Genomic DNA, 24148 nt, shown 5'->3' with positions numbered 1-24148 from the left:
GTATTGGCTTGCCAAATGTAGGGTGGTACTAATTAGGTATAATCCAATTGCTGTCAGCTCCACTGTTAATTAAGCTTTTCTGGGCATGATGCACTCACCACCTCCATTTCATAGCAGCCGTTGCTATATATGTATATATATCTGCCTACACTTTTGTTGCTGGTTGAGTAGTTTTTGCCGTTGTTTGGATGCTGCTGAGAATCGGCCAGGCCGGGGGGGGGGGGGGAGATATATAAGTATCTCTTCTCCCTTGGAATAATAGGAGTACAGGGATGGGTGTATCTGTCAGTGTTGATTTCTCTCCATTTCTTGTTTTTCCAGTCTTAAGTTCCGTTCCCAGCTTTTCTGCAGAAGCTTGCCTCTAAAAAAGTAAGATCTCATGAAAATTCATTTTTTTTTGCTGCTCATTTCTCCAAATATACACATTTGGGTGTGCAATTTTGCCTAATATATTCATTCTTTCAAGCAGTTCCACCCTCTGGAAGCTGCTGCCCAATATGGACCGCCCCGCCCTAACTACGCGACCCAGGTAACTACTGGTGAGCTTGACATCACTACCAGGAAAGGTCCTAGAGATAAACAGTCGGTCTGTGAGCACTTTGAAAAGCATGAATTTTTCAAAACCAAGTCATGCGAGGCAAATCACCCATGATATTCTTGTGGAGAAGCTGGTAAAATGTGGGCTGGATAACGTGACTGTTAGGTGAATTTGTAGCTGACTAGACCCAAAGAGTGCCCATTCTTCCTCGTCATCCTGGGGGAAAGTGACAAGCTGGTTGCTGCAGCTTTCTCTTCTGAGACCGTTGTTGTTCAACATCTTTATAAACAACTTGAACGAAGGTATTTGTAGGTGACAGCAAACTGAGAGTGGTAGAGACAGAATCAGGATTCAAGATTGCTTTAATAGATTGGAGAAGTGGACTCAAACTAATGAATTTCCATAGGGACAAACGTCAGGCTCGACACATAGGCAGGAAGAACCAGCTGCACAAATATATGAAGGGGGACATCTGGCTCGCCAGTGCAGTGGAACCTCAACTTACCACCATAATATGTTCTGGCGGCCCGTCCTTAAGGCGAAACGTGTCGCTGGTAGAAGCGCCGTTGTGTGCATGTGCAGACGGCAGCAGCCGCTTCTGCACATGTGCAAATCTCAGCAAACGCGGTATTTACTTCTGGGTTTGCCATGGTCGTGACTTGGATCGGGCCCAAGTAGAGGCGGTCGTAAGTAGAGGTTCTACTGCAGTACATGTGAAAAGGATCTTGGGGTCTTAGTAGACCACAAGGTTAACATGAGTCAACAGTGTGATGTAGCAGCAAAAAAATACAATTCTTTTCTAGACTGCATCAACAGAAGAAAGTGCAAATGACAGCCCTTTTATCATCTCTCAGGTGTCACTGACTAGATTCCAGCTGGAGCGCTCCATCTCCCAGTCAGCAGTTTGCTCCTGCAGTTGGATCACTTGGTTGCAGAGTGTGGTGGAGATTTACATTTTTAATGCCCATTCCTATTCTCCTTAATACCCCTCTTGCAACTACCACCACCGCCTTGAGATTCCGTTGGAAGCAGAGTTTCTTTCTCCTGTTGGTTTGGGTCCATGGGGGTCCAAATGTGTGTGTGTTTCAGAGAGTTTCAAGGCCAATGCGATTAAACAGGCTTTGATGTTGAGGAGCCCTCATGTTTACTGCTAGAGATAAATGTGTTCACGAGTTCCATAAAGCTGTGATGCTTACAGGGAAAGGATGGAAACTCACAGAGCCCAGGGTTGTGTGTGTGTTGCCTAGGAAGCTGCTACTCCTGTTGCGTGGTTGTGTCCTGTGTGCAAAATGGGAGCCACTTGGGATTTCAAGGCTTCAGGAAGAGGGGTCCCTGTGCCCACCAGCTTCTCTTTCTATACCCAGGTATGGCTTAATTCCCATTGCTTCCCCTGACCCAGACCACCTTTTAAGTATTTCTGGCCTAGGCAGTTTTGGGCTTCATGAACAGAAGTATAGTGTCCAGGTCAAGCGAAGAGATAGTACCACTCTAATCTGCCTTGGTCAGACCCCACCTGGAATACTATGTCCAGTTCTGGACACCACAGTTTAAGAAGACTATTGACAAGCTGAAAGGAGGAGGGCGGCTGACTTGATCAAAGGTCTGGAAACCAAGCCTGATGAGGAATGGCTGAAGGTGTTGGGAATGTTTAACGTGGAAAATAAAAGACTAAGAGGTGATAGGATAGCCATTTTCAAATATCTAAAGGGCTGTCACGTGGAAGGTGGAACAAGCTTGTTTTCTGCTGCTCTGGAGGGTGGAACCCAAACAAATGGATTCAAATTACAATAAAGGAGATTCTGCCAGTATGAAGAAGATTCTAATGTTAAGTGCTCTTTGACAGTATAATGGACTCCCTCAGAAGGTGGTGGTCTCTTCTTCCTTGGAGGTTTTTAAGCAGAATTTGGATAGACATCTGTCAGTGATTATTTAGCTGTGACTCATTCATTGCAGGGAGTTGGACTAGATTAACCTTTGGGGTACCTTCCAGTTCTATCATTCTATGATTTCCAGGCCAGCTTTTGGTAGCTTCATTAACTGTGAACACCAAAATTTGGGATCCCCTCCAAACCGGTGCCAAGGTTTTGCACCATTTTGCAGCGAAAACCCTGTGCCCCATAGTGAGTATACGATACTCAAAACTGTGGGTCATAGGTAAAGGTAAAGGGACCCCTGACCATTAGGTCTAGTCGTGACCGACTCTGGGGTTGCGGCGCTCATCTCGCTTTATTGGTCGAGGGAGCCGGTATACAGCTTCCAGCTCATGTGGCCAGCATGACTTAGCCACTTCTGGCAAGCCAGAGCAGCGCACGGAAACACCGTTGACGTTCCGCCAGAGCGGTACCTATTTATCTACTTGCACTTTGACGTGCTTTTGAACTGCTAGGTTGACAGGAGCTGGGACAGAGCAACAGGAGCTCACCCCACCGCGGGGATTCAAACTGCCAACCTTCTGATCGGCAAGTCCTAGGCTCTGTGGTTTAACCCACAGCGCCACCCTGTGGGTCATAGGTACCCCCCCAAACCCAGGGTTGTCTATTTTGCTTTGAGCATTTTTGGGGTGGAGGAAGCAAGGTGTGAGGTTTTCAGTGCAAAGGGGTGCATAACTAGTGCAGACGTTTGCCACTACTTTGGAGTGAATCAGACAATGTTGGGGTTTAGAGTGACAACCACGAAGCCCGGTTTGATGCAAAACACAGGGTTTGTGGTGCAAAGTGAATGCAAAATGAGTGCAAAACATTGACACCAGTTTTTTTTTGGAGGGCGGAATCCCAAATTTCAAGGTTCGCAGATAATGAAGATGGTTTTGCTGTCTGCAGAGCGGGCAACTGGACTTCTTGTGTGTGTGTCTCGGATCTGCTCCTGATGCCTCTGCCTGCCAGCCAGCCTGTTCACTGCCCCCCCCCCCCCGTCTCTCTTACTGCCAAATCCTCATTCCAATCCCCCTTCAGGCAAACTTCTCATCTGAGCTCCCAGCTCACAAATTGCTTCTAGATAGACTACCAGCTGTACCAATCCTCCCAATTTCTCAACATTTTTCTTCCTGGGGGGGAAATGGACTTCCATTTTTCTGCCTTGTTCTCAGGATGCTTGAGGATTTCTTTATAATTTTTTGGGGGGGAGGTCTGTGGTTTGAGGATGCACCTTATTGTTGTGGGGTGTCCGACGGTGAGGTGTGTGTTTGGCTTCCCGGTAAACTCTGCAATGTCCCTGACTACTCACCCTTCCTGATCTGGAAAAGCCCCGTGGGAAAGAGAGATGTTTTCTGCCTGTGGCCTGTGCTTTAGTTGAGCATCCAGGAAATCTGCACTCCAGACCCCTGGTGAGATGATTTGTTTGTGCAATGTAAGAAAAGACCCTTACAAACACCTCGAAAGGAACGTCAGCATGTTGCAAAAGCCAGCATGTTCTGAGTGCAGATAATTATATCTGGATGCTATCCCTTGATTGTGCTGATTGTGGTTCATTCCAGAGGAGGGATGGATGAATTTGTCAATTTCAGCTTATCATTTTTTTCCAACCTTAAATTCAGCTCCCCACATTTTCATGCTGGTGAAAGCATTTCTCCTAACAAAGTTCTGACCAGCGTGCATAGTTTTGCAAGCAGTTTTCCCTGAAATAATTCATTTTTGCATGTTATTTTCACCATCATACATATTTTTAATACACCCATTGCCCTAATATTGCATGTTTGCACACAGTGGTTGGTTCATTCATTGGGGGACTGTGTTGCAAAATGTGAAGTGTGGGTTATCAAGGAGAGCTGAGTTTCGGCTGGTTTGGAAACTGTGGATAAGGTAAAGGTAAAGGTACCCCTGCCCGTACGGGCCAGTCTTGCCAGACTCTAGGGTTGTGCGCTCATCTCACTCTATAGGCCGGGAGCCAGTGCTGTCCGCAGACACTTCCGGGTCACGTGGCCAGCGTGACATCGCTGCTCTGGCAAGCCAGCGCAGCACACGGAACACCGTTTACCTTCCCGCTAGTAAGCGGTCCCTATTTATCTACTTGCACCCAAAGGTGCTTTCGAACTGCTAGGTTGGCAGGCGCTGGGACCGAACGACAGGAGCGCACCCCGCCGCAGGGATTCGAACCACCGACCTTTCGATCGGCAAGTCCTAGGTGCTGAGGCTTTAACCCACAGCGCCACCTGCGTCCCTAAGGTAGCTTCTCATTAAAATGCAAACGAACTCAATCCTCTCCGTCCTCCCTCCTCCCAGTGGCTTCTGTCGCAGCCAGCTGTGGGCTGCTGTGGTGCACAAAGGAGCTGTATTTATGATGCTCTTGCTGGAGGGAGCAGGTGTGCAAAGCCACCCCCCCCTTTGCTTCTCTCCGGCGCTATCTCTCCAGCACCTGAGGGGCCGCCTTTTCTATTCTTGGCCAAATTGCTACAGAGATAGTTAGTATGTGACTTTTTCCTCATGCACTTTCATTCAAAGCAACAATGGGAGAGATTATCTGAAATGGAACGGGAGAGAGGAGGGTTTGTGCTCCATCAGCGCGCGAGTTAAAGCATAAAGAGTGCTCTCTGCCACTTTGGAGGAGGGTGCCGGGGACCAAACTGATTGCAGACAGCAGAGATGCTTCTTCCTGCCTCCTACTCAGCCACCTTTAATGATGCCCCAAATGCACCACTTCTCCTTCCTTGCTTTTGTGCAGCCTCAGATTGCCGGTCCTTCGGTAACTTTCTCTGCTCTTAAGAAAGTTCAGCGTGTGACTCAGGAATTAATAGCAGGCCTTCCATGAATTGCAGGGAGGGGAGCAGCTTCGTTAATTAAACCAACATAGTTTGAAAGGGCAGAGATGTCATAATTAATGTTAACCAGCCTGAACGATAGCATCAGACAGATCTGCTTGATATGTAAAAGTCTGTAATTTCAAATCTCTCTCCCCCTCCTTACTCTTAATGTGTTCTATCTCAAAGTTATGGTGCTTGACTTTGTCCTTGAACACCTTCAAGTCAGGATGAACTTAATGTCTCCTTCTCTGGAGGCTTTTAAGCAGAGTTTGGAGGGCCATCTATCATGTATGATCTAGTTGAGATTCCTGCATTGCAGGGGGTTGCAATAAATGACCCTTGGTGTCCCTTCCAACTCTACAATTCTATGATGCAGGGAAAGTTCTCCAAGTGAACAGACCCTCTTCATTCTACATCTGACTCTCTTTTAATGGATTTCACCCTGAAGGTGCAACAGTGGCACTGCAGGCTCAAAGACAGGCAGTGATCAAAAGCCCAAAGCAGGGAAGCTAACTGAACAGGAGTTTCCAATGCAGTTGGAATCTAGGGGATTTGGGTAAAGGATACTGCAGGAAAGGTTGGCTGCCTTTTGTACATCCGCTGCATAAATTGGTACAGAATTTAGCAAGCAAACAGTGCAATCTTAACCATGTCTATACTCGGAATTATGTCCAGGTGAATTCAATGGGTCTTACTCTAGGAAAAGTAAGGTTAGGATTGCAGCCTAACTGTGTCATTATTATTTTTTAACTGCTCAAGTTTCTAGCCCTTAGGACATACAGACTTTAAAACACATGAACAGTGTGTTGTGAAATTTGGGGCATCATAATGTGGCTGAGCAGCATCTCCAGTGCTCCAGGTGGGACAGGGCAATGTAGCTGCCCCCCCCCAATGGCTACTGGAAACAGAAGGTACATATTTGCATAATCCCAATCTTGGAATCTTGCTTTTCTAGGCTCAGAGTCCAAGTCACTTTGATTTGATTGAAGCATCATAGTGTGATTTCAAGCATCTGATTTGAACAGCTCTGATCTGAAGCATCACAGTGTGAGACGCTCTGCACAAAATCATAGAATTGTAGGGTTGGATGGAGCCCCTCAGGGGGTCATCTAGCATAACCCCCTGCAATGCAAGAATCACAGCTAAAGATTCTCTGACAGATGGCCATCCAAGCTCTGTTTAAAAACCTCCAAAGGAGGAGCGTCCACCACCTTCTGAGGGAGTCCATCCTGCAGGCAAACAGCTCTTAGCATCAGAAAGTTCTTCCTCATATTTTGCACAACACCGTGATTTTGTTGAAGCCGAGAGCCTGTTCTGTCCATGTCTGCAGGGTGGGGAACTGAATTTGTATCCCTTGCTGTCAAAACCCAGACATTGTTGCATTTATCCTGCATTTAAACCCAGACACTGTTGCATTTATCCTGCATTTAACCACCATCTGGTTATTACCTCCTCCCACATGCAGTTTGTTCTCTGCCGCCTTTGCCTGCACTCTCTGCCCTGTGAAATCTTATCTGCCTTTCACTCTTCCAGCGCTCCCTAAAATGTTCCTAATGCGGCAGCTGTGTTCTCCGTGTCTCCGATGGAGCTGCACCTTAAGGCAGCCATTTCCACGCAACATGGATGAGGGCCCTTCGGAGCCCTCTGCACACAGACACACACACACACACCCTGCCGGACTGTGTAGAATTGCGATCTGTGTCTCTCCTGAGGAACGAAGAAACCGCCAGGTGATGGGTTGGGTTTGACTTGACGGTTCCGCTCTTCCCAGGCTGGCTCCTGCAAGAAGCGTTTGCAAGTCAGAGCTGTCTGCATGGGGATCTGTATTGGCAGATGTGTGAGGAGACGAGCGAAAGCAGCAACACACAGGGAGTGCTAAGGAATAGGCAGTGTGCCAGGATAAATTCTCTCCATTGCAGAACAGAGCAGCTAATCAGCACCTGCTGCCAACACCGGGTCCTTCTCTTTCCTCACCTACCAAAGAAGTGGTTGTGTGGGAAAGGGAGGGGCTTTGGGGTTGCCAAACAGCCACAGGAGAAGAGCTATAGTTTCAAATTGGATGGGGGAATCATGCATTGCAGCTGGGTTGGACTAGATGACCCTTGGGGATCCCTTCTAACTCTATGATTCTGTGATCCCATGACAAGCTGCCTTAGGCAGAGTTCAGTCCATTATTCCATCTAGGGTGGCCCTGTCTGTACTGGCTTGGCAGTGCAGCTCTCCAGTGTTGCAGGCAGCAAGCTTGATAAGGTTCTAGTCCTCACGGTTCTGAATGAAGGGCTGGTTTACAAAGGAAGCTGCTTTGTACCTACTCAGACCCTTGGTCCGTCTTGCACAGTGAAGGCAACACTGACGGGCAGTGGCTCTCTAGGGTAAGGTTACCAGATTTTTTTCAATGAATCCAGGGATACTTCTCAACTTCAATGGATTTTGTATGGAGACTGATCTGTAAATCCGGGGACTGTCCGCGGGAAATGGGGACGTCTGGTAATCTTACTCTAGGGCAGGGACCATTCGAAGGCTTTCGTAGACATGCCAGGCGTCGAACCTAGTGGGCAAGAGGGGCTAGCGCAGAATAACTGCCCCATGGGTCAGAGTCATGGGCGGCTGCATGGATTCTTCCAATGAGGAAGCAAAGCAAAGGTTAGACTTGCAGCGGTTCTCAACCTGTGGGTCCCCAGATGTTGTTGGACTACAACTCCAATCATCCCTGAGCTCTGGCCTTGCTAGCTAGGGGTGATGGGAGTTGTAGTTCCACAACATCTGGGGACCCACATGTTGAGAAAGGCTGGGTTAGAGTGTTGGACTTAGACCTGGAGACCAGAGTTCAAATCCCTGCTCTGTCATGAAGCTCAGTGGGCCAGCCATTTACTGCCTGCCTAACTGGCGCTGTGGGTTAAACCACAGAGCCTAGGACTTGCCGATCAGAAGGTCAGCGGTTTGAATCCCCATGATGGGGTGAGCTCCCGTTGCTCGGTCCATGCTCCTGCCAACCTAGCAGTTTGAAAGCACGTCAAAGTGCAAGTAGATAAATAGGTACTGCTCCGGCGGGAAGGTAAATGGCGTTTCCATGCGCTGCTCTGGTTCGTCAGAAGCAGCTTAGTCATGCTGGCCACATGACCTGGAAGCTGTATGTCGGCTCCCTCGGCCAATGAAGCGAGATGAGCACCGCAACCCCAGAGTCAGCCACGACTGGACCTAATGGTCAGGGGTCCCTTTACCTTTACCTAACCTACCTCACAGGGTTATTGTGGGGATTAAATGAGATCAGGGGAGAACCATGTCCCACCATCTTGAGCAGCTTGGAGGAAAGGTGGGATATAAATAAAGCAAGCAAGCAAGCAAGCAAGCAAACAAGCAAGCAAGCAAGCAAGCAAACAAACAAACAAACAAACAAACAAACAAACAAGTAAAGGATACAACTGTCAATAGGGGAGCAGGCTCATTTACCTACCTCCCAAATGAGAAAATGTGTGCCTGTCCATCTTGCCTTATATCTCAGGTTCTGCAAATGCTAGAGACGTGCTCTTTTAAAAAAATGGAAGCTGGGGATCTGGCGATTCATCTGGGCTGTGGCTGGGATTGTTGCCTCCCCCCCCCCAACTCCTATGGATGCCCATATTCAGAGCCCATGTTCATCTCACCCTCAGACATCCTTCATGACAACCAAAAGTCTGCTGCTGGAAGAGACTACCAGATTTGGCCTCCTGGCTGGGCTGTTTTCTGCTACAACAGGTCTCATCCAGCCGCAGCCTCTGCACTGACCTTCAACGCTCTCCTGATGGAGCATCTCTCCAAGGTTCTCTCTTGCATTCTCGCTCCCCCAGATTTTGCTTTCTTTCTTACTTTCTTAAACCACCACCTTTCCCAATACTGTGATTCATTCGCTTTCTCCCTGTTCAGACAGTTGGTTTTTTTGTAAAGGTATTTTTAAACCTCTTAAATCATCATTTCCCCTCCAGCAGACGGTGTAAATTTAGCCTGTTGCCTCACTGCTGCTGCTGCTCCTTCTCCTCATCTTCTCTCCTTTGTGAAGGCTTGGGGTTTTTTTTGGGGGGGGGGGGATAAGGAGAAGGGTCCCGGCCAGATCCTTTGGGAAGGAATGGAATCTGAATTCCTGACCTATCAATCAAGAAAAACCAATCTATTAGCAGGGCGGCTATCTGCTGCTTGCACACAAAACCGATCTTCTAAAAGAACTTTCTGTTTTTTAAAAGCTGGTTTGGGGATAGGGCCAGTGGTAGAGCATCTGTCTTGCAAGCTGAACAGCCCAGGTTTGGTCTGCAAAAACATCTCCAGGTAAGGCTGGAGTCTGAGACCCTGGAGAACTACTGCCAGGCAGCATAGACAACACTGCTAATGTTCTGGAGTTGTGGGCTTTTATGTCCTGTTTTTGTAGCTCTGTGATGCAAAAGTGCCTCTCCAGATGGCAATATTTCAGTGACATTGGGGAAGCATTGCTGGACAACTGATAAAATGGAATGAAGTGTTGACAATCCAGTTATAAACCCAGGACTGATACACTAATCTTGTGTTGACGACACGTTGTAGAAGACGCCCCCAACCCACCACACAGCCAGGGCCCTGTGTAACAACACTTTCTGATTTGTTTTCATGTTGCACCAAAAAGATCCCAATCTGTTTGTGCATGCTGAGCTTGCTTGTTCCTTGGACGGCGTATAATCGAAAAGAGGGACGAGCCAGCACTGGATTTCTTTGAAATAAATTGGCAAGGGTTGATTTCTGTCTCCTGTTTGTTCTGGCTTTGAATCCAAAATGTCACCATGTTCTTGACTTCATTGGCACTCAACAGCTCCTGGAGACATTTCCTGGCTCAAAGAATGACTCTTTCACAATTGTTTGGGGCCGCCTTCATTTGTCCATTCCAGTAATTTACCTTCCCTCTCCTTGCCTCCCACTTCGCTGGTATTTTCCCATTAGCTCTTTCTACCCTGCACTGTTCTTTTAATAGAATCATAGAGTTGGAGGGAACCATGAGGGTCATCTAGTCCAGCCCCCTGCAGTGCTGGAATCTCAGCTAAAGAATCCCTGATAGTTGGCCTTCCAACCTCTGTTTAAAAACATCCAGTGAAGGAGAGTCCACCATCTTCCAAGGCGGTCCATTCCACTGTTGAACAGCTCTCGCCGTCAGAAAGTTCTTCCTGATGTTTAGCCAGAATCTCATTGTTTTGGGTCCTCCAATCTGAAGCAGCAGAAAACAGGTTTGCTCCATCTTACACTTGACAGCCCTTCAGCTATTTGAAGATGGCTCTCATGTCACTTATTAGACTTCTCTTCTCCAGGCTAAGCACCTCCAACTCCCTCAACTGTTCCTCATAAGCTTGGTTTCTAGACCCTTGATCATCCTGGTCGCCCTTCTCTGCACACATTCCAGCTTGTGAATATCCTTCTTAAACTCTGGTGCCCAGAACTGGACACAGAACTCCAGGTGGGGTCTGAACAAAGCAGAATAGAGTGGGACTGTTGCTTCCCCTGATCAAAATGCTAGACTTCTGTACCAATACTTCTTTTGCTGGGCATTCACATGACTGCAAATGAGGAAAGTATCTATAGCAATTCAGTGGAGCAGAGAATGTGAGGGTATTTGTGCATGGCAAAATTGAAGAGATTTAGCACACACTTCCTCTTCCCAGGGTTCCTTGGGAACTATAGTTCTGTGAGACTGGAAGGCAATATTTATAACTCAGCCTCCAGTTCCCAGGATGCTTTGGATGGTATGTATTCAGCCTTCCCCAACCTGGTGCCCTTTAGAAAGTTAGGACAACAACTCCCATCAGTTCCAACAATATATATATTTAGCACATTATTGATAGCCGGCCCTACCATTAGCCAGAAAGAGGCAACTGCTTCAGGTAGCGGTTGATGGGGGCCTATGGCAGCAGCCCTATGGCCATTCCTCCTGAAGAGCACCTCCTGTTCCCCTCTGTTGGAGGACAAGTGTGTGTGCCCAACAGCCTCTACTGCTGTCCCACTGACAGCGTTGAATTAAGATTCAGCTGGCTTTTGTATTCAGAATGGGGTGGGGCACCATCTTGGTTTTGCTCCAGGCAGAGAAACATATTGGGCCAGCCCTGACATCATATGTGTTAATTGGCTCACCTGTGCACCAGGAGCAGGGCTTTTGTGAATTACTGCTGTTAATTGTGTCATTGTTATCACCAACTTTCCTTCTTTGCATTTCATTTCCTTCTGACCTCACTGTTCACAATCCTGCTCCCACCCCAGCAAAAAAAGCAAAAAGCAACATGCCATGTGAATATATACTTTCCTTGCCTCTGATGAAGTGAGCCATCATTTGCAAAATCTTTATGCCCACAATAAATTTGCTAGCTTTGAGGTTGCCTCAAGACCCTCTGTTGTTGATGTTTTGCTGTAGACAGTAGGGGACTCAGATGGCTGAAACAACCGCCCCTCTGGAAATAATGCCGGAGGCAGCTCTCAGCTATTTAGGCTCAGGTTGCTGAAGGCTCTGTTTGTTTGATCAATTGTATAGGCAAGACCAGAAGGCAGCAGAGATACTGAAGTGTTAGTGTAACCTGCCGCTGAGTGCCTCTTCCAACCAGGATAAGAGCCACTGTAGCTCAGTGCTAGAGTACCTGCTTTGTATGCAGAAAACCCTGAGTTCAACCCTCAACAGCATCTCCAGGTATAGTCAGGAAGAAGTCTGGCCTAGAACCCTGGAAAACTCCTGCCTGTCATTGTTGACAGTACTGAGATAGATGGACTCTGTTATAAGGCAGCTTATAAGGTAAAGGTGACCCCTGACCATTAGGTCCAGTCGTGACCGACTCTGGGGTTGCGGCGCTCAACTCGCTTTATTGGCCGAGGGAGCCAGCGTACAGCTTCCGGCTCATGTGGCCAGCATGACTAAGCGGCTTCTGGCGAACCAGAGCAGCGCACGGAAATGCCGTTTACCTTCCCACTGGAGTGGTACCTATTTATCTACTTGCACTTTGATGTGCTTTTGAGCTGCTAGGTTGGCAGGAGCTGGGACTGAGCAACAGGAGCTCACCCCGTCGCAGGGATTCGATCCGCCGACCTTCTGATCGGCAAGTCCTAGGCTCTGTGGTTTAACCCACAGCGCCACCTGCATCCCAAGGCAGCTTATATTCCTATTCAAATCAGCTTTTAACTCAAAATCATGAAGGCTGGAAGCTTCATTTGCGAAGAAGGGGATGTAGCTCAGTGGTAGATCATGCAGAAGGTCTCAGGTTCAATCCACAGCATCTCCAAGTAGAACTTAGACTGTGCTCTGTCTGATATGCTAGAGAGCTGCTGCCAGTCAATGAAGGCAGTATGGAACTAGGAGAACCAAGGGCAAGGCAGGCACCTGTGTTCTCCCCCACCTGAAGCCTCTCAACAGCTGTTGGTTTATTTCAGGGAGTGAGGGGTCCTCTCTCCCCTCCCCTCCTCCCAAGGTCATTTATATTCTGCAAGCAACTTCACTGCCTCCAAGAGCATCAGCACGATTCATTTCGAGGTTGGGTGCCCTGATTGAAAGGTGCTGCTGCCACATGCTTGTTATCAGAGACAAGCTCCCTGAGAGGGAGCAGCGAGATGAGGGAAAGAGGGCTGCGCAAGGTTCTGTGTGAGTGGAGATGGGTTGATGCTCAGCAGAAGCATGTCATGTAGGAGTCCAACAACTCTGTTCAGTCTCAAATGCCCATCTGCCTCTTCCCCCTGACCCCCACTTCTCCCCCAAAATAAAATAAAAATGCTTTTAGTTTGAGAGCAGTTGGAAATGCTAGTTTGCGGTAAGAGGAGATGGTATCTGCAGGCAGAGTTGCTTGTTGAGAACAGAAGAAGTAGCCAGGTTGGGGTGAATTGTTCCCCCAGGACAAGGATAAGTACCCAAGAAGAGCCTGATGGATCAGGCCAGTGGCCCATCTAGTTCAGCATCCTGTTCCCGGATGCCTCAGTGGGAAAGCCACAAGCAGGATTCGAGCACAAGTGCATTTTCCTAGTGTGGTGCAGTGGTTAAGAGCCGTAGACTCGTAATCTGGTGAACTGGGTTCGATTCCCCGTTCCTCCACATGCAGCTGCTGGGTGACCTTGGGCCAGTCACACTTCTCTGAAGTCTCTCAGCCCCACTCACCTCACAGAGTGTTTGTTGTAGGGGAGGAAGGGAAAGGAGAATGTTAGCCGCTTTGAGACTCCTTCGGGTAGTGATAAAGAGGGATATCAAATCCAAACTCCTCTTCTTCTTCTCCTGTGGTTTCAGGAACTGGCATTGTAAAGCATCACTGCCTTCAACTATGGAGGCAGAGCACAGCCATGGTGGCTCAGGAGGCTCAGGAGCCTCCATCTCCATGAGGAGGCTGTAAAAAACTTGTGCCTTTCCAGTGGGCAGAGAAACCGGTCTTCTGAAGTGAGAATGGGGGCAAGACACCTGTCTGTTTCCACCAGTTGGGTTCCCTGCTTTTCACTCCACCAGTCGCCAAAGGCATCCCTTTTTGCTGGTCTAAGAGCAACAGAAGCCGCTCAGTTGCCTGGAGAAAGGACCACTTGTACTCAGTTGCCTGGAGAAAGGACCGCTTGTAGCAGTTGGACAGTTTAATTGGTTTGATGGGCCTCCACCTAAGTCCAGCTGCATGGCACCTCCAAGACTAGCAACTAGGGGAGGGGGATGTCTTCTCTGCTCCCATGCTCACCAGAGTGTGGCTTTTCAATCATAATTTGTGAATGGTGATTCTTTCAGTTAACTAAAGCAGGAGAAGGTTCCCTGGTGATAATGAAATCCCTTGGAAATCCTTCTCCCCCACCCCCAAAACCCATTGTCTTGTACTTTGTTAGAGACAGCCTGTCACTGAGCTTAGAGGTGTTGAAGGAGGTGCAAATTACCCACTGCAAGCAGAACAGGGCAGAACTTCCTGTAACTGTTGAAGGTTTTTGCAAAGGACAAAATACAGCCTAATTGTTACTCAAAGAAAGGGGGAGGTTCGTTCTTGTTTCCTAGAGAGGTAGATTAGGGCATGTTTGAGGCACTAGTACACCTGGTCATCTGTTGAGACTGTGGCACACTGTCATAGAATTGTAGAGTTGGAAGGGATGCCAAGGGTCATCTAGTCCAACCCCCTGTAATGCAGGAATCCTTGACCAGTGGCCATCCAAACTCTGCTTAGAAACCTCCCAAGGAGCTCAACGCAGCATTCTTCTCCACCTCCCCGTTTTATCCTCACAACAACCCTGCGAGGTATGTCAGACTGGGACATTGTGACTGGCTGAAGGTCACATCATTGACCAATGGTCTCCCTGGCCCTAGTCCAGGGGTAGGCAACCTAAGGCCCGGGGGCCAGATGCAGCCCAATCGCCTTCTCAATCCGCGGATGGTCCGGGAATCAGCGTGTTTTTACATGAGTAGAATGTGTCCTTTTATTTAAAATGCATCTCTGGGTTATTTGTGGGGCATAGGAATTCGTTCACCCCCCCCCCCAAAAAAATAGTCCAGCCCACCACATGGTTTGAGGGACAGTGGACCGGCCCACGGCTGAAAAAGGTTGCTGACCCCTGCTCTAGTCTGGCACTGACTGCTAAACCAGACTGGCTTCCTTGTGGTGTCTTGAAGAGCAGGGAACAGCTAAGGGGAATCCACAGACGGGTGGAGAAGCCACTGATCAGGACCCTGGACAGTTCATTGGCTCAGACTCTCCAGGGAGAGAGAGAGAGCTGTTGCCTCAGCAGTGCGCTGTGGGCTTATCCACACTTTTCCTCTGCTTTTTCCAGCCACGGTCTGCGATTTAAAGCTCTGTGTTGGCACCCTCTTTTTGTTTTGCTCCGGAGCTTTCACCACAAAACCCCACTTTTTAAAGCCATATCGGAGCAAACATCCACCCACAGAAAACCCAAATGGATGTTTTCTCCAATTCAGCTTTAAAGAGCAGGTTTTCATGGGGAAAGCTCTGGGTAAAGCAAAACAAAAACAGCCATTTGGACATGGAGCATTAAGCCCTGACCTCTGCCTGGAAAGAGTGGGGCAAAAGGTAAGTGTGGATAAGCCCCTTATGGGGCTGACTGTTGTGGTTGAGCTACAGTCCTCCTTTGCCTCAGGGCTTACATAAACCTGGAGCTTTCATCTTGCAGTTCTCTCAGAAAACCATTGTTTGTTTTCAGAAGTGGGAGCCCTTCTCTCCGGCTGGCATTGTTAGGACATGAATCTCACTTGATCTCTAATGAAAGCAAATCCGTGGAGGGGATAAGCCGTGCTGTCGACACGGGTAATGAACTTGAGGCCTTGCTTTTCTCTGCAAAGCAAACTCATTTATTCCTTGCATTGAGTGAGGCGCCAGCTTGGATTGCAGGTCGTAATTGATGGACGGTCAGAGGCAGGCTGGTAAGGATTGTCTGAGATGCCAATATCCATTCCAGTGCAGATTCTGATAAAGCCTGATGCATAAAGATGGGTATGCTTAATAAAGAAAAAAAAGAGCATTTGATCTTGCTGCCACTTGCTAAGCTGCTAATGGAGGCAAGAGCTGGTTGAATGAATTTTTGATAAAGGGCCCAGCCCATAGGAGCAAAATGGATATGGGCTTGGAAAACAGACTGGTGACCAGGGCTCTGGGGGTGATGTGTAGTGGTTAGAGCATCAGACTAGATCCTAAGAGACCAGTGTTCGAATCCCCACTCAGCCATGAAGCTCAGTTGGTGACCTTGAGCCAATTAGCCTAACCTACCTCAAAGGGCTGTTGTGAGCACAAAATGGAGGAAGAGATCTATCTTGGCATCTTTGAGGAAAGGTGGGATATAATTGTAATACAGTGGTACCTCTGGATACGTACGGGATCCATTCTGGAGCCCCATTCACATCCTGAAGTAAACGTAAGACACAAATGCATGTCTGTGCATGTGCGGATCGCGTTTCGCCGCTTCAGCGCATGCGCATGATTTCATTTTGAGTGTCTGCGCATGCACGAGCGGCAAAACCCGGAAGTAACGCGCAACTCGAAAATACTTAACTTGAAGCTACTTCACCCCGAGGTATGACAGTAAATAAATAACAAAGTGAGGTTATTTACACTATATCATCTTAGCTGTCCTGACTTTTCTTTAAAAACATGTTTCTTGATCCGGATTATTGATCTCCCTATGGGATTCTTGTGACATATATGTGCTAAATGTTTAATCCAGTTTTCAACCCTCTTTCAACCAAGAGTCCTTAGCAGGAATGTAAGAAGGCACTGTTTTGCTGATCTGTTCTGTATTCAGTAAACGCTGCAATGTTTCTGTTCCATTGCAGTCCGCCTTCCACTCAAACATCGTAATTTACATAACTAAGTTGCTATGTAAGTTACATTGTCATTACCTAATTCCATCCCATTCATTTCAGTGCAGAGAAAGGCTATGCAAATGAGGGGAAAATGTAATCAATTACGGTACATTTGCAGACTGAAACTGACAATAACAGTGAAAACATGCTTGCTGGATTGATTGATTTCCATACTAGATGCGAGACGAATAAGTGAATGTGGGCAAATTTTGCTCTCATTTCCCGTTTTATTGGTTGTCACTGACATCCCTAATTCTTAGGCACTCTGGTGCTGTGACAGGACCAAGGGCCTCTAATGAAGAGATCCTGGCATCCTCAGAAAACTCCAATTTCTGTAGTAGCTTGAGGAACCTACAGCATTGAAACCTGTTTTGCAACCAGTTTAAGATACATTGTGCTGCCATTGTCATTTGAGCAAAGGACTACAGCTCCCATCAGTCGCAGTCTGCCCATCTGTTGAGTTTCATGGCGGCGGCAGTGGGGGGGGTGTTTGGCAAAGGGAGTGGCATTTTGAAGGAAGACACAGGCATTCAGGGAGTTAGTTCCAGGCATACAGGGTAGGAAGGTTGGAACAGGGGTGCCTTTTGAGGAAATAGGAGAGTTTGGGACGGTGGATCCTGCTGGAACCAGGAAAGCAAAGCTTGCGGGCATGGATGTGTCATGATAAAACAAGGCTGTGTGTGTGTGTGTGTGTGTGTGTTGGATTTGAAGGGCAGGGCAATGAGGCTGTGATGACTGGCAAGCTGGTTCGGGGTTTAAGGAGGGCACCATGAAACCAGCTCAAAATCCTGGGCTAAAGTAACCCAATATAGTGGTACCTCGGGTTAAGTACTTAATGCGTTCCGGAGGTCCATTCTTAACCTGAAACTATTCTTAACCTGAAGCACCACTTTAGCTAATGGGACCTCCTACTGCCGCCGCGCCGCTGGAGCATGATTTCTGTTCCCATGCTGAAGCAAAATTCTTAACCCGAGGTACTATTTCTGGGTTAGCAGAGTCTGTAACCTGAAGCGTATGTAACCTGAAGCATCTGTAACCAGAGGTACCACTGTACTGTATCAAGAGAAGCTGAATTCTGCAGCTCTGTGAATTAGGAAAACAACACAGAATCCTTGACCTGGTTCCAATAAATCCTTCATAGCCTCCCCACACCCAGGCCGACTTCTGAGAGTTTATCAAGCTGCCAGGGAAACATTAGCACCAGAAACTTGATTTTCTGAGTGGGGTAGGGGGAGCAGAGATACTTGCGCAGCTGAGCTCTTTGATGGCTTTTTGGAGTTTGCGCATGGGACGTTACGGCTTCTATCTCGCACCTGATGTGCTTGCTGCTGGTGTGTGCCTCTCCCCTTCTTCCTCCCCCTGTTAGATCTCTTCAGCGTGCCCAGCCCCTGCATGGGGAAGGTTAGCACTTTGCTTTTGTGAAGCTGGCTGCCTCTTGGCTCCACTCTCTCTGGGATGGCGGATTTGGAGCTCGAGATGAGAGCTTTGTAGCTCTCGTTCTGGAAGTTCCTGCCTCGCGGAGTCTCAGTCAAAGCCGATGCAAAGATTTAATCTTCCTAAAGCAATGATGCTCGCAGATTCACAGAAGGGCTGGAAGCTGACGTGATGGAGATGGCAGGCAGCCCAGTTTTGCTACCAAAAATCTGTATTGAGTCTGAGGTTCAGTTCTTGGCTTTTCCAGGTAGGGCTAGGAAAGACCCCTATTTAAAACCCAGCAGCAGAGCCGCCTCTCATCAGTGCAGACAAAGCTGAGCTAGATGGACCAGTGGCCTGACTCAGTACAAACCAGCTTCCTATGATCCTGTTTCAGGCAGCTGAATAACAAAACCATGAGGACTAGAATCTTAGCTGAGTGGTAGAGCGTCTGCTTTGCAAGCAAAACATCCCAAGTTCAATCCCCAGAATCTCCAAATAAGACTGGGAATATCGCTTGTCTGAATGTATGAGAGAAACCACTGCCAGTGGTGTTTTTGCCTGACCTGTTTCCTGTAATTGTGTGCTAATCTTCTGGCAAGAACAGCTGATATCCCTTTTTAATGCCTATTGTTCCAAGCTTTTAATCTTGCTTCACGGTCGATTTTATTGCCTAGTAAACTCTGTAAATGCTGGAGGGAATCTGGGAACATACATAATGTTTCTCTGATGATAAATGACCGGATTTGCAATGTTTAGAAAATGCATAATGCAGCCAGGGCTCCCCAAAATGGGGAAACCTTGTCTTCCATGAGATGTGGGACTCAATCCCTCAGGAGGCAGTGATGGCTCCCAACCTAGAGGGCTCCATAACCCTTGGGGTCCCTTCCAACTCTGTGATTCTATGATTTCTATCTTTCTGTGTTCCCTCTGCGGATATGCGCCCCCTTTAACATCGGCCTTTGTTCTCTTGAGACTTTGACATGGCTTTGAATTAACTTCTAAGGCTGGCCTATCCCAGGAGGGAGACTTTGATGTCTGTAGTCTCTGCTCTCGCCTAGCACGGACGGATTGTCTGCAAAGAGTTTGCTGTGTCAGCTTCTGCATTTGATGGCAAAGTGTTGCAAGGAGCATGGTGAATGAGATGCTTGAGTGTGCAAGAATTGGGGAGGTGGGCAGGTTGGGGGGGGGCTCTGGTGGGTCCCAGCTGGGTTTAAAGTTCAGCATCTGCTAGCAATGTTAGCTGGTGCCCAATACTTCAGGACTGGATTACTACAAGGCACCATTTGTGGGGCTTGCCTTGCACTTGATCCAGAAGCTATAGTTTGTATAGAAAGATATTTGCTCAGAGATCTGCATTGAAAGCCGATTTGCTATTCAACGGTGTTCAAGGTGTTACTATTAGTATGTAAAGCCCTTAACAACTTGGGACCAGTTTACTTGCGAGATTACCTTACCCCATAAATGCCCACTCTACTCCTTTGAATTGTAGAACTGGCATTGCTACAGGTGCCGCTTAACGCCCATTCTGGATTTGTAAGAAATAGCTATTTTAGTGCGGCAGCACCTGCACTTTGGAACTCCCTGCCTATTGATAACAGGCAGGTGTCTTCACTGCACTCTTTTCAGCACCTGCTAAAACTATTTTTGTTTAGGGAAGCCTACCTAGATGTTTAATGGGACGCGGGTGGTGCTCTGGGTTAAACCACAGAGCCTAGGACTTGCCGATTAGAAGGTCGGCGGTTCGAATCCCCGTGACGGGATGGTGAGCTCCCGTTGCTCGGTCCCTGCTCCTGCCAACCTTGCAGTTCAGAGGCACATCAAAGTGCAAGTAGATAAATAGGTACAGCAGCAGGCAGGGAGCCAACAGAAAGTGGTACCAGGGCTTATGACAATCAGAATCAGAGCTCATTAATTTTTGTCTCCCTCCACCTTCCTTTTGAGTTCTACAAGGGCAACACTGAGATGGAAGAAGAGGAGGAAGGTGGCAAGCTGCCCCCACCCCTAGGCAAGGAAGGCAAGCAGGTGTGGGTTGGCTGTAGACAGACTGAAATTGGTGGGACAGTGCTCTGTTCACCCTAGGTGACTAGCCTCCACTGGGCATCAGAAGTATTTGTAATCCAGCTTCGTAGGTTATTTGGCTGCCCCAAACCTGATGTCGATGGTGGCTCACGTCACACATGGATTAATTCACTTCTTTCCCCTCCTCTCTTCCAGAATAAAGTCTTGAATGTGGATGGCGTGAAAGTGAAGTTGCAGGTAAGGCAAACTGTGTCTGTTCTGAGCTCAGGGTGCTTCTGATATGTTTAGGGGGTGTGTGCCAGGATAACTCTTTCCATGAGCAAAGCCCTTGTCGTGTGTTGGGCTCCCAGCACCCTGCTAAATAACTGTTAAATAGTGGAATTTAATGGAATAATGCTCTAGCGCTGAGTGTGAAGAGAGGTGTCATATTTAAAGAGAAGCCCTACCCAGGCACATTTTTCACCCACAGGGTGATTGCAGTCTCACACCTTGCATGGTTTTCACATCCTGCTTGCAGCGTTTCCAGAAGAGGCATCTAGGTGGCCATTGCTGGGCAAGATGGGTCATTGGCCTGATCCAGCTTCCAGGCTCTTCTGAAGAACATAAGGAACTCCCTGCCTGTTGATATCAAGCAGGTGCCTTCACTGTATTCTTTTTGGCACCTGCTAGAACATTCTTGTTTAGACAAGCCTGCCCAGATGGTCAGAAAGTTGTTGTGAATTTTAACCTGATTTAGTACTTTAACTTTGTGTACATTTTAAAGTATTGTAGTGATGTTTAAAAATTGTTTTATCTTTCTGTAAACTGCTTTGAGGTCCCCCCTCCAGTAAAGCAGTTTATAAATTTTATGAAATACAAAATAAAAAGAACAGCCTGCTGGCTCCGACCAGCAGCCCATCTAGTCCAGCCTCCTGTTCTCAAAGCGGCCACCCAGATGCCCCAATGGGGAATGCACAAACAGGACCACCCCCAGCAGAAGAGCGCGTTCCCTTCCTGCTGTTTCCAGCAACTGGTTTTTAGAAATAGCAGACGGTGGATGTAATCCCTGCTAGTAGAAATGGTCCTCAGCTGTTACATGCTCTTTATTATGACTGGCTGCAAACAAACAAACAAACAAACAAACAAACAAACAAACATATTTCCATTATTTGCTGATGCTCATGCTACAATGCATCCCCCTGAGGCATCAGGGTGCTGTGCTGTTAGAAGTCTTCCTCTACCTCCTTTCTCCTTCTGCTCACACTTACTTGGGTCCCTTCTAGTGACGCTGAAAACCCACCAAGTCCTGCCACGTAGTCATGATCAGTTGGGGGGGGGGGGGATACCGTAATACAGCACCAACAGTTCCACAGGTAGCAGTTTCTCGCCGCCTGTCTCCATCTTCAGAAGGGGCTTAGGGAATGTGCAAAATGGTGGGGGTTTTTTTAGTACCGATGGGGCTGGTGGCATTGGCAATCCTCTCCCCACACAACAGAGGAAGATGGTTCACCCTGTGAAAATGCCTTTAGTCCATTAAAGGCAGATAAATCTAATTATGAGGGTGCCCTTCTGGCTGGATGTCGGATGGATTTTCTCATTTAAGGATGCACCGTAAGCTCTTCGTCAAGTAAATGGGAACGGCTTCAGAATGCTGCCAGGCTGAGGAATGGCACGGCCCGTTTTGAAGAGGCATTACTCATGTCACCTTTTGCCTATAATTATCTTTATCAACATCTCTCTGCGGGCTGAGAAAATTAATCATGTTTCAGATTGATGGGGCCCCTTCAGTTCCTTGTTAGGAAGGACACCTTCCACTAAGGGCGGGGGAGCTGCCTTGGTGACCGTGGAGAGAGGAGCTCGGTTTCCTGCTTCTTTTCAGAAAGGACAACTTTAGATATCTGCTCAACAATTTCCAAAACAGTGTGTCAAGGGCAGCCTATAGTTTGAAGCCTGCGGAGACATCCTGGGGAGACAGAGGCTCTGTGGGCAGGTGGTTCCCGTAAAGATCCATTAAAGGCAAGTCCATTAAAGGTCTGGACTCAACCCTCAGAATTTTAGAAACCCCAACAAACAAGCTGAAAAAGGGAAATGTCACTTCCTACCAACCAGGTGTTTTCAGCAAGAGAAGAATGAATCTACCCTCTCTCCCCGCCTCCCTTACTGACTTGGGGCATTTATGGGATGGAAGGAAGGAGATGATGTGTGTTACGAGTTGGCCTCTTGTGACTTCATTGCTTGTTGATGTTTTCAGATCTGGGACACGGCCGGCCAAGAGAGGTTCCGCAGTGTCACACATGCCTATTACCGAGACGCCCATGGTAGGAACCTCTAAGCGTTTCTTGCTTTCTGATTGAAGCTCAGTTTGAGTGGGAGAAGTTAGAAGAGAGAAACTGTTGTCAGCCTGGGGCTCCATCCATTGGTCTTCTGCTTTGATTTTCAGGTTGGAAGCAGGGCAGAAAGGTGGTACAGAAAGTTTGCCAAAATGCTTCTCCATCCTGGCAGAGCAAGGGGAAAGCAAGGGGAAAGTTGCTGTTGTTGTTCTTATTATTGCAATCATTATTAGTTGCATTTGTATCCCACCTTTTTTCTCCAAGGAGCTCAAGGTGACGAACATGGTTTCCCCTCTCCTCATTTAATTCCCAAAACAACCTTCAAGGTAGCTTACGCTGAGAGGCAATGAGTGGCCCAAGGTCAACCAGTTAACTTCATTTGTGGTTGAGTGGGGATTTGAACCCTGGTCTCCCGAGTCCAATTCCAACACCAACCACTACACCACACTGTCCCTTACCTGGCATTTGGTCACAGTCTTCAAAGGGGATGGAATTTGCCACATTGGCTCAGAGTTTCCAACATCAAAGAGCCATTACCTCTCCTCCCCGGCCTCACTTGTGACTTTGCAGAGAGTGGCGTTTTGCAAAAGGCAAGAGAAAAAGGAATGCCACTCACTTCTTGCAGAGGAAGATCAAGGAGCTAAATGGTGGGATATTTGGCGGGCATGGGGTGGAATTGGATTGATCCGACCCAATTTTTCAAGCTAGGCTCTTCTTTTCCTTGCATGCTTTGAACTTGCACAGAATTCCAAACAGGGAAAGCGACAGCATGAAAAGCCCCCTTTGCCTTGTCAGGGGCTGCCAGCAGATGCTGGCAAGCGCTGTTTCCCTCTTCAGATTGCTGCTCTCCCCAGCCCTCTAAAGTCAGGCAGGCAGCCCCATGAAGTGCCTTGAAGTCTCTGCCTAGCTCATTAGCAAGGAGGAAACTTTCACACTGGAAGCCTTCAAAGGAAGCCTTCAAAGGTCTGCAGGAAACAGAGGGTTTTTAAAATGGGGGTGGGTGGGGGAAGGTGCACAGAACAAGGGAGGTGGGGCAAATTAGTGTCCTACTCCAGATTAAGTGGGTTGCCTCCCACTTCCCTCTGCTGAACAGGCAATGTCACGACCCCAGCAGCAACCAGGATACTGAGCTGGAGGCAACAGTGTCCTCGGCTAAGGAAGTGACCAGCTTCCTGGGTCTGAGCCTGATGTGGCGTGGTTTTTAGAGTGTTGGAGTAGGACCTAGGAGGCCAGGGTTCAAATCCCAGCTCAGCCATGAAACCCATTGGGTGACCTTGGGCTAGTCACAGTCTCGCAGCTTAACCTACCTCACAGGGTTGTTGTGAGGAAGAGAACCATGTGTGCCACATTGAGCTCCTTGGAGGAATGTGATAAATCATCATCATCAGATGACTACTAAACTTGAGGCCGGCAGCAGGAGGCCACTGAACCAGCTGCCATGGCAACCAGGCCCATAGAACTATGGCCAAGATCCTTTCCCCTGGCACAGTGTGTCTCTGGCAAGACCTCACCAGTCCAAGCAGCGCAGGCTTGTGCACCACCAGTAGGGAGGCCAGGAGGAGGTCCTGCCTTCAGGCCAGAGAGTTGACCCTTTAAAAGACTCCAGAAGGGGTGGGATAGAGGCAGAGGCTCAAAAGTGCTCCATTCACCTAGTCAGAGCTCTCTCTCTTTTTTATAAACGTATTTATTGAAATTTTCAAAAAAATCCAGAAAAAAGAAAGAAAAAGAAAAAACAGAGAAAAAAAATTAAAAACATTCACTGTTTAAACCTTATTTTCAATAGCATATTTCCAAGACTTCCCCACACCTCCCCTTCTTGTATTCCAATTCCATTTATTTGGTTC

At 47.9% G+C, this 24148-nt stretch overlaps 1 protein-coding gene across 1 annotated transcript in view; it reads left to right on the top strand.

The window, feature by feature from the left end:
- RAB26 (RAB26, member RAS oncogene family) overlaps nt 1–24148 on the top strand; it is a 111471-nt gene that overhangs the window by 63501 nt on the left and 23822 nt on the right. The window contains exons 3-4 of the mRNA XM_028706236.2: nt 20191–20232; nt 22226–22292. Of these exons, the coding sequence (XP_028562069.1) occupies nt 20191–20232; nt 22226–22292 (109 nt within the window). The remainder of the gene's footprint in view (nt 1–20190; nt 20233–22225; nt 22293–24148) is intronic.

The sequence above is a fragment of the Podarcis muralis genome, chromosome 14, assembly GCF_964188315.1.
Source record: "Podarcis muralis chromosome 14, rPodMur119.hap1.1, whole genome shotgun sequence".
Lineage (NCBI taxonomy): Eukaryota > Metazoa > Chordata > Lepidosauria > Squamata > Lacertidae > Podarcis > Podarcis muralis.
Note: the sequence above shows the minus strand (reverse complement) of the source record. Positions and strands in the feature narration are given on the sequence as shown.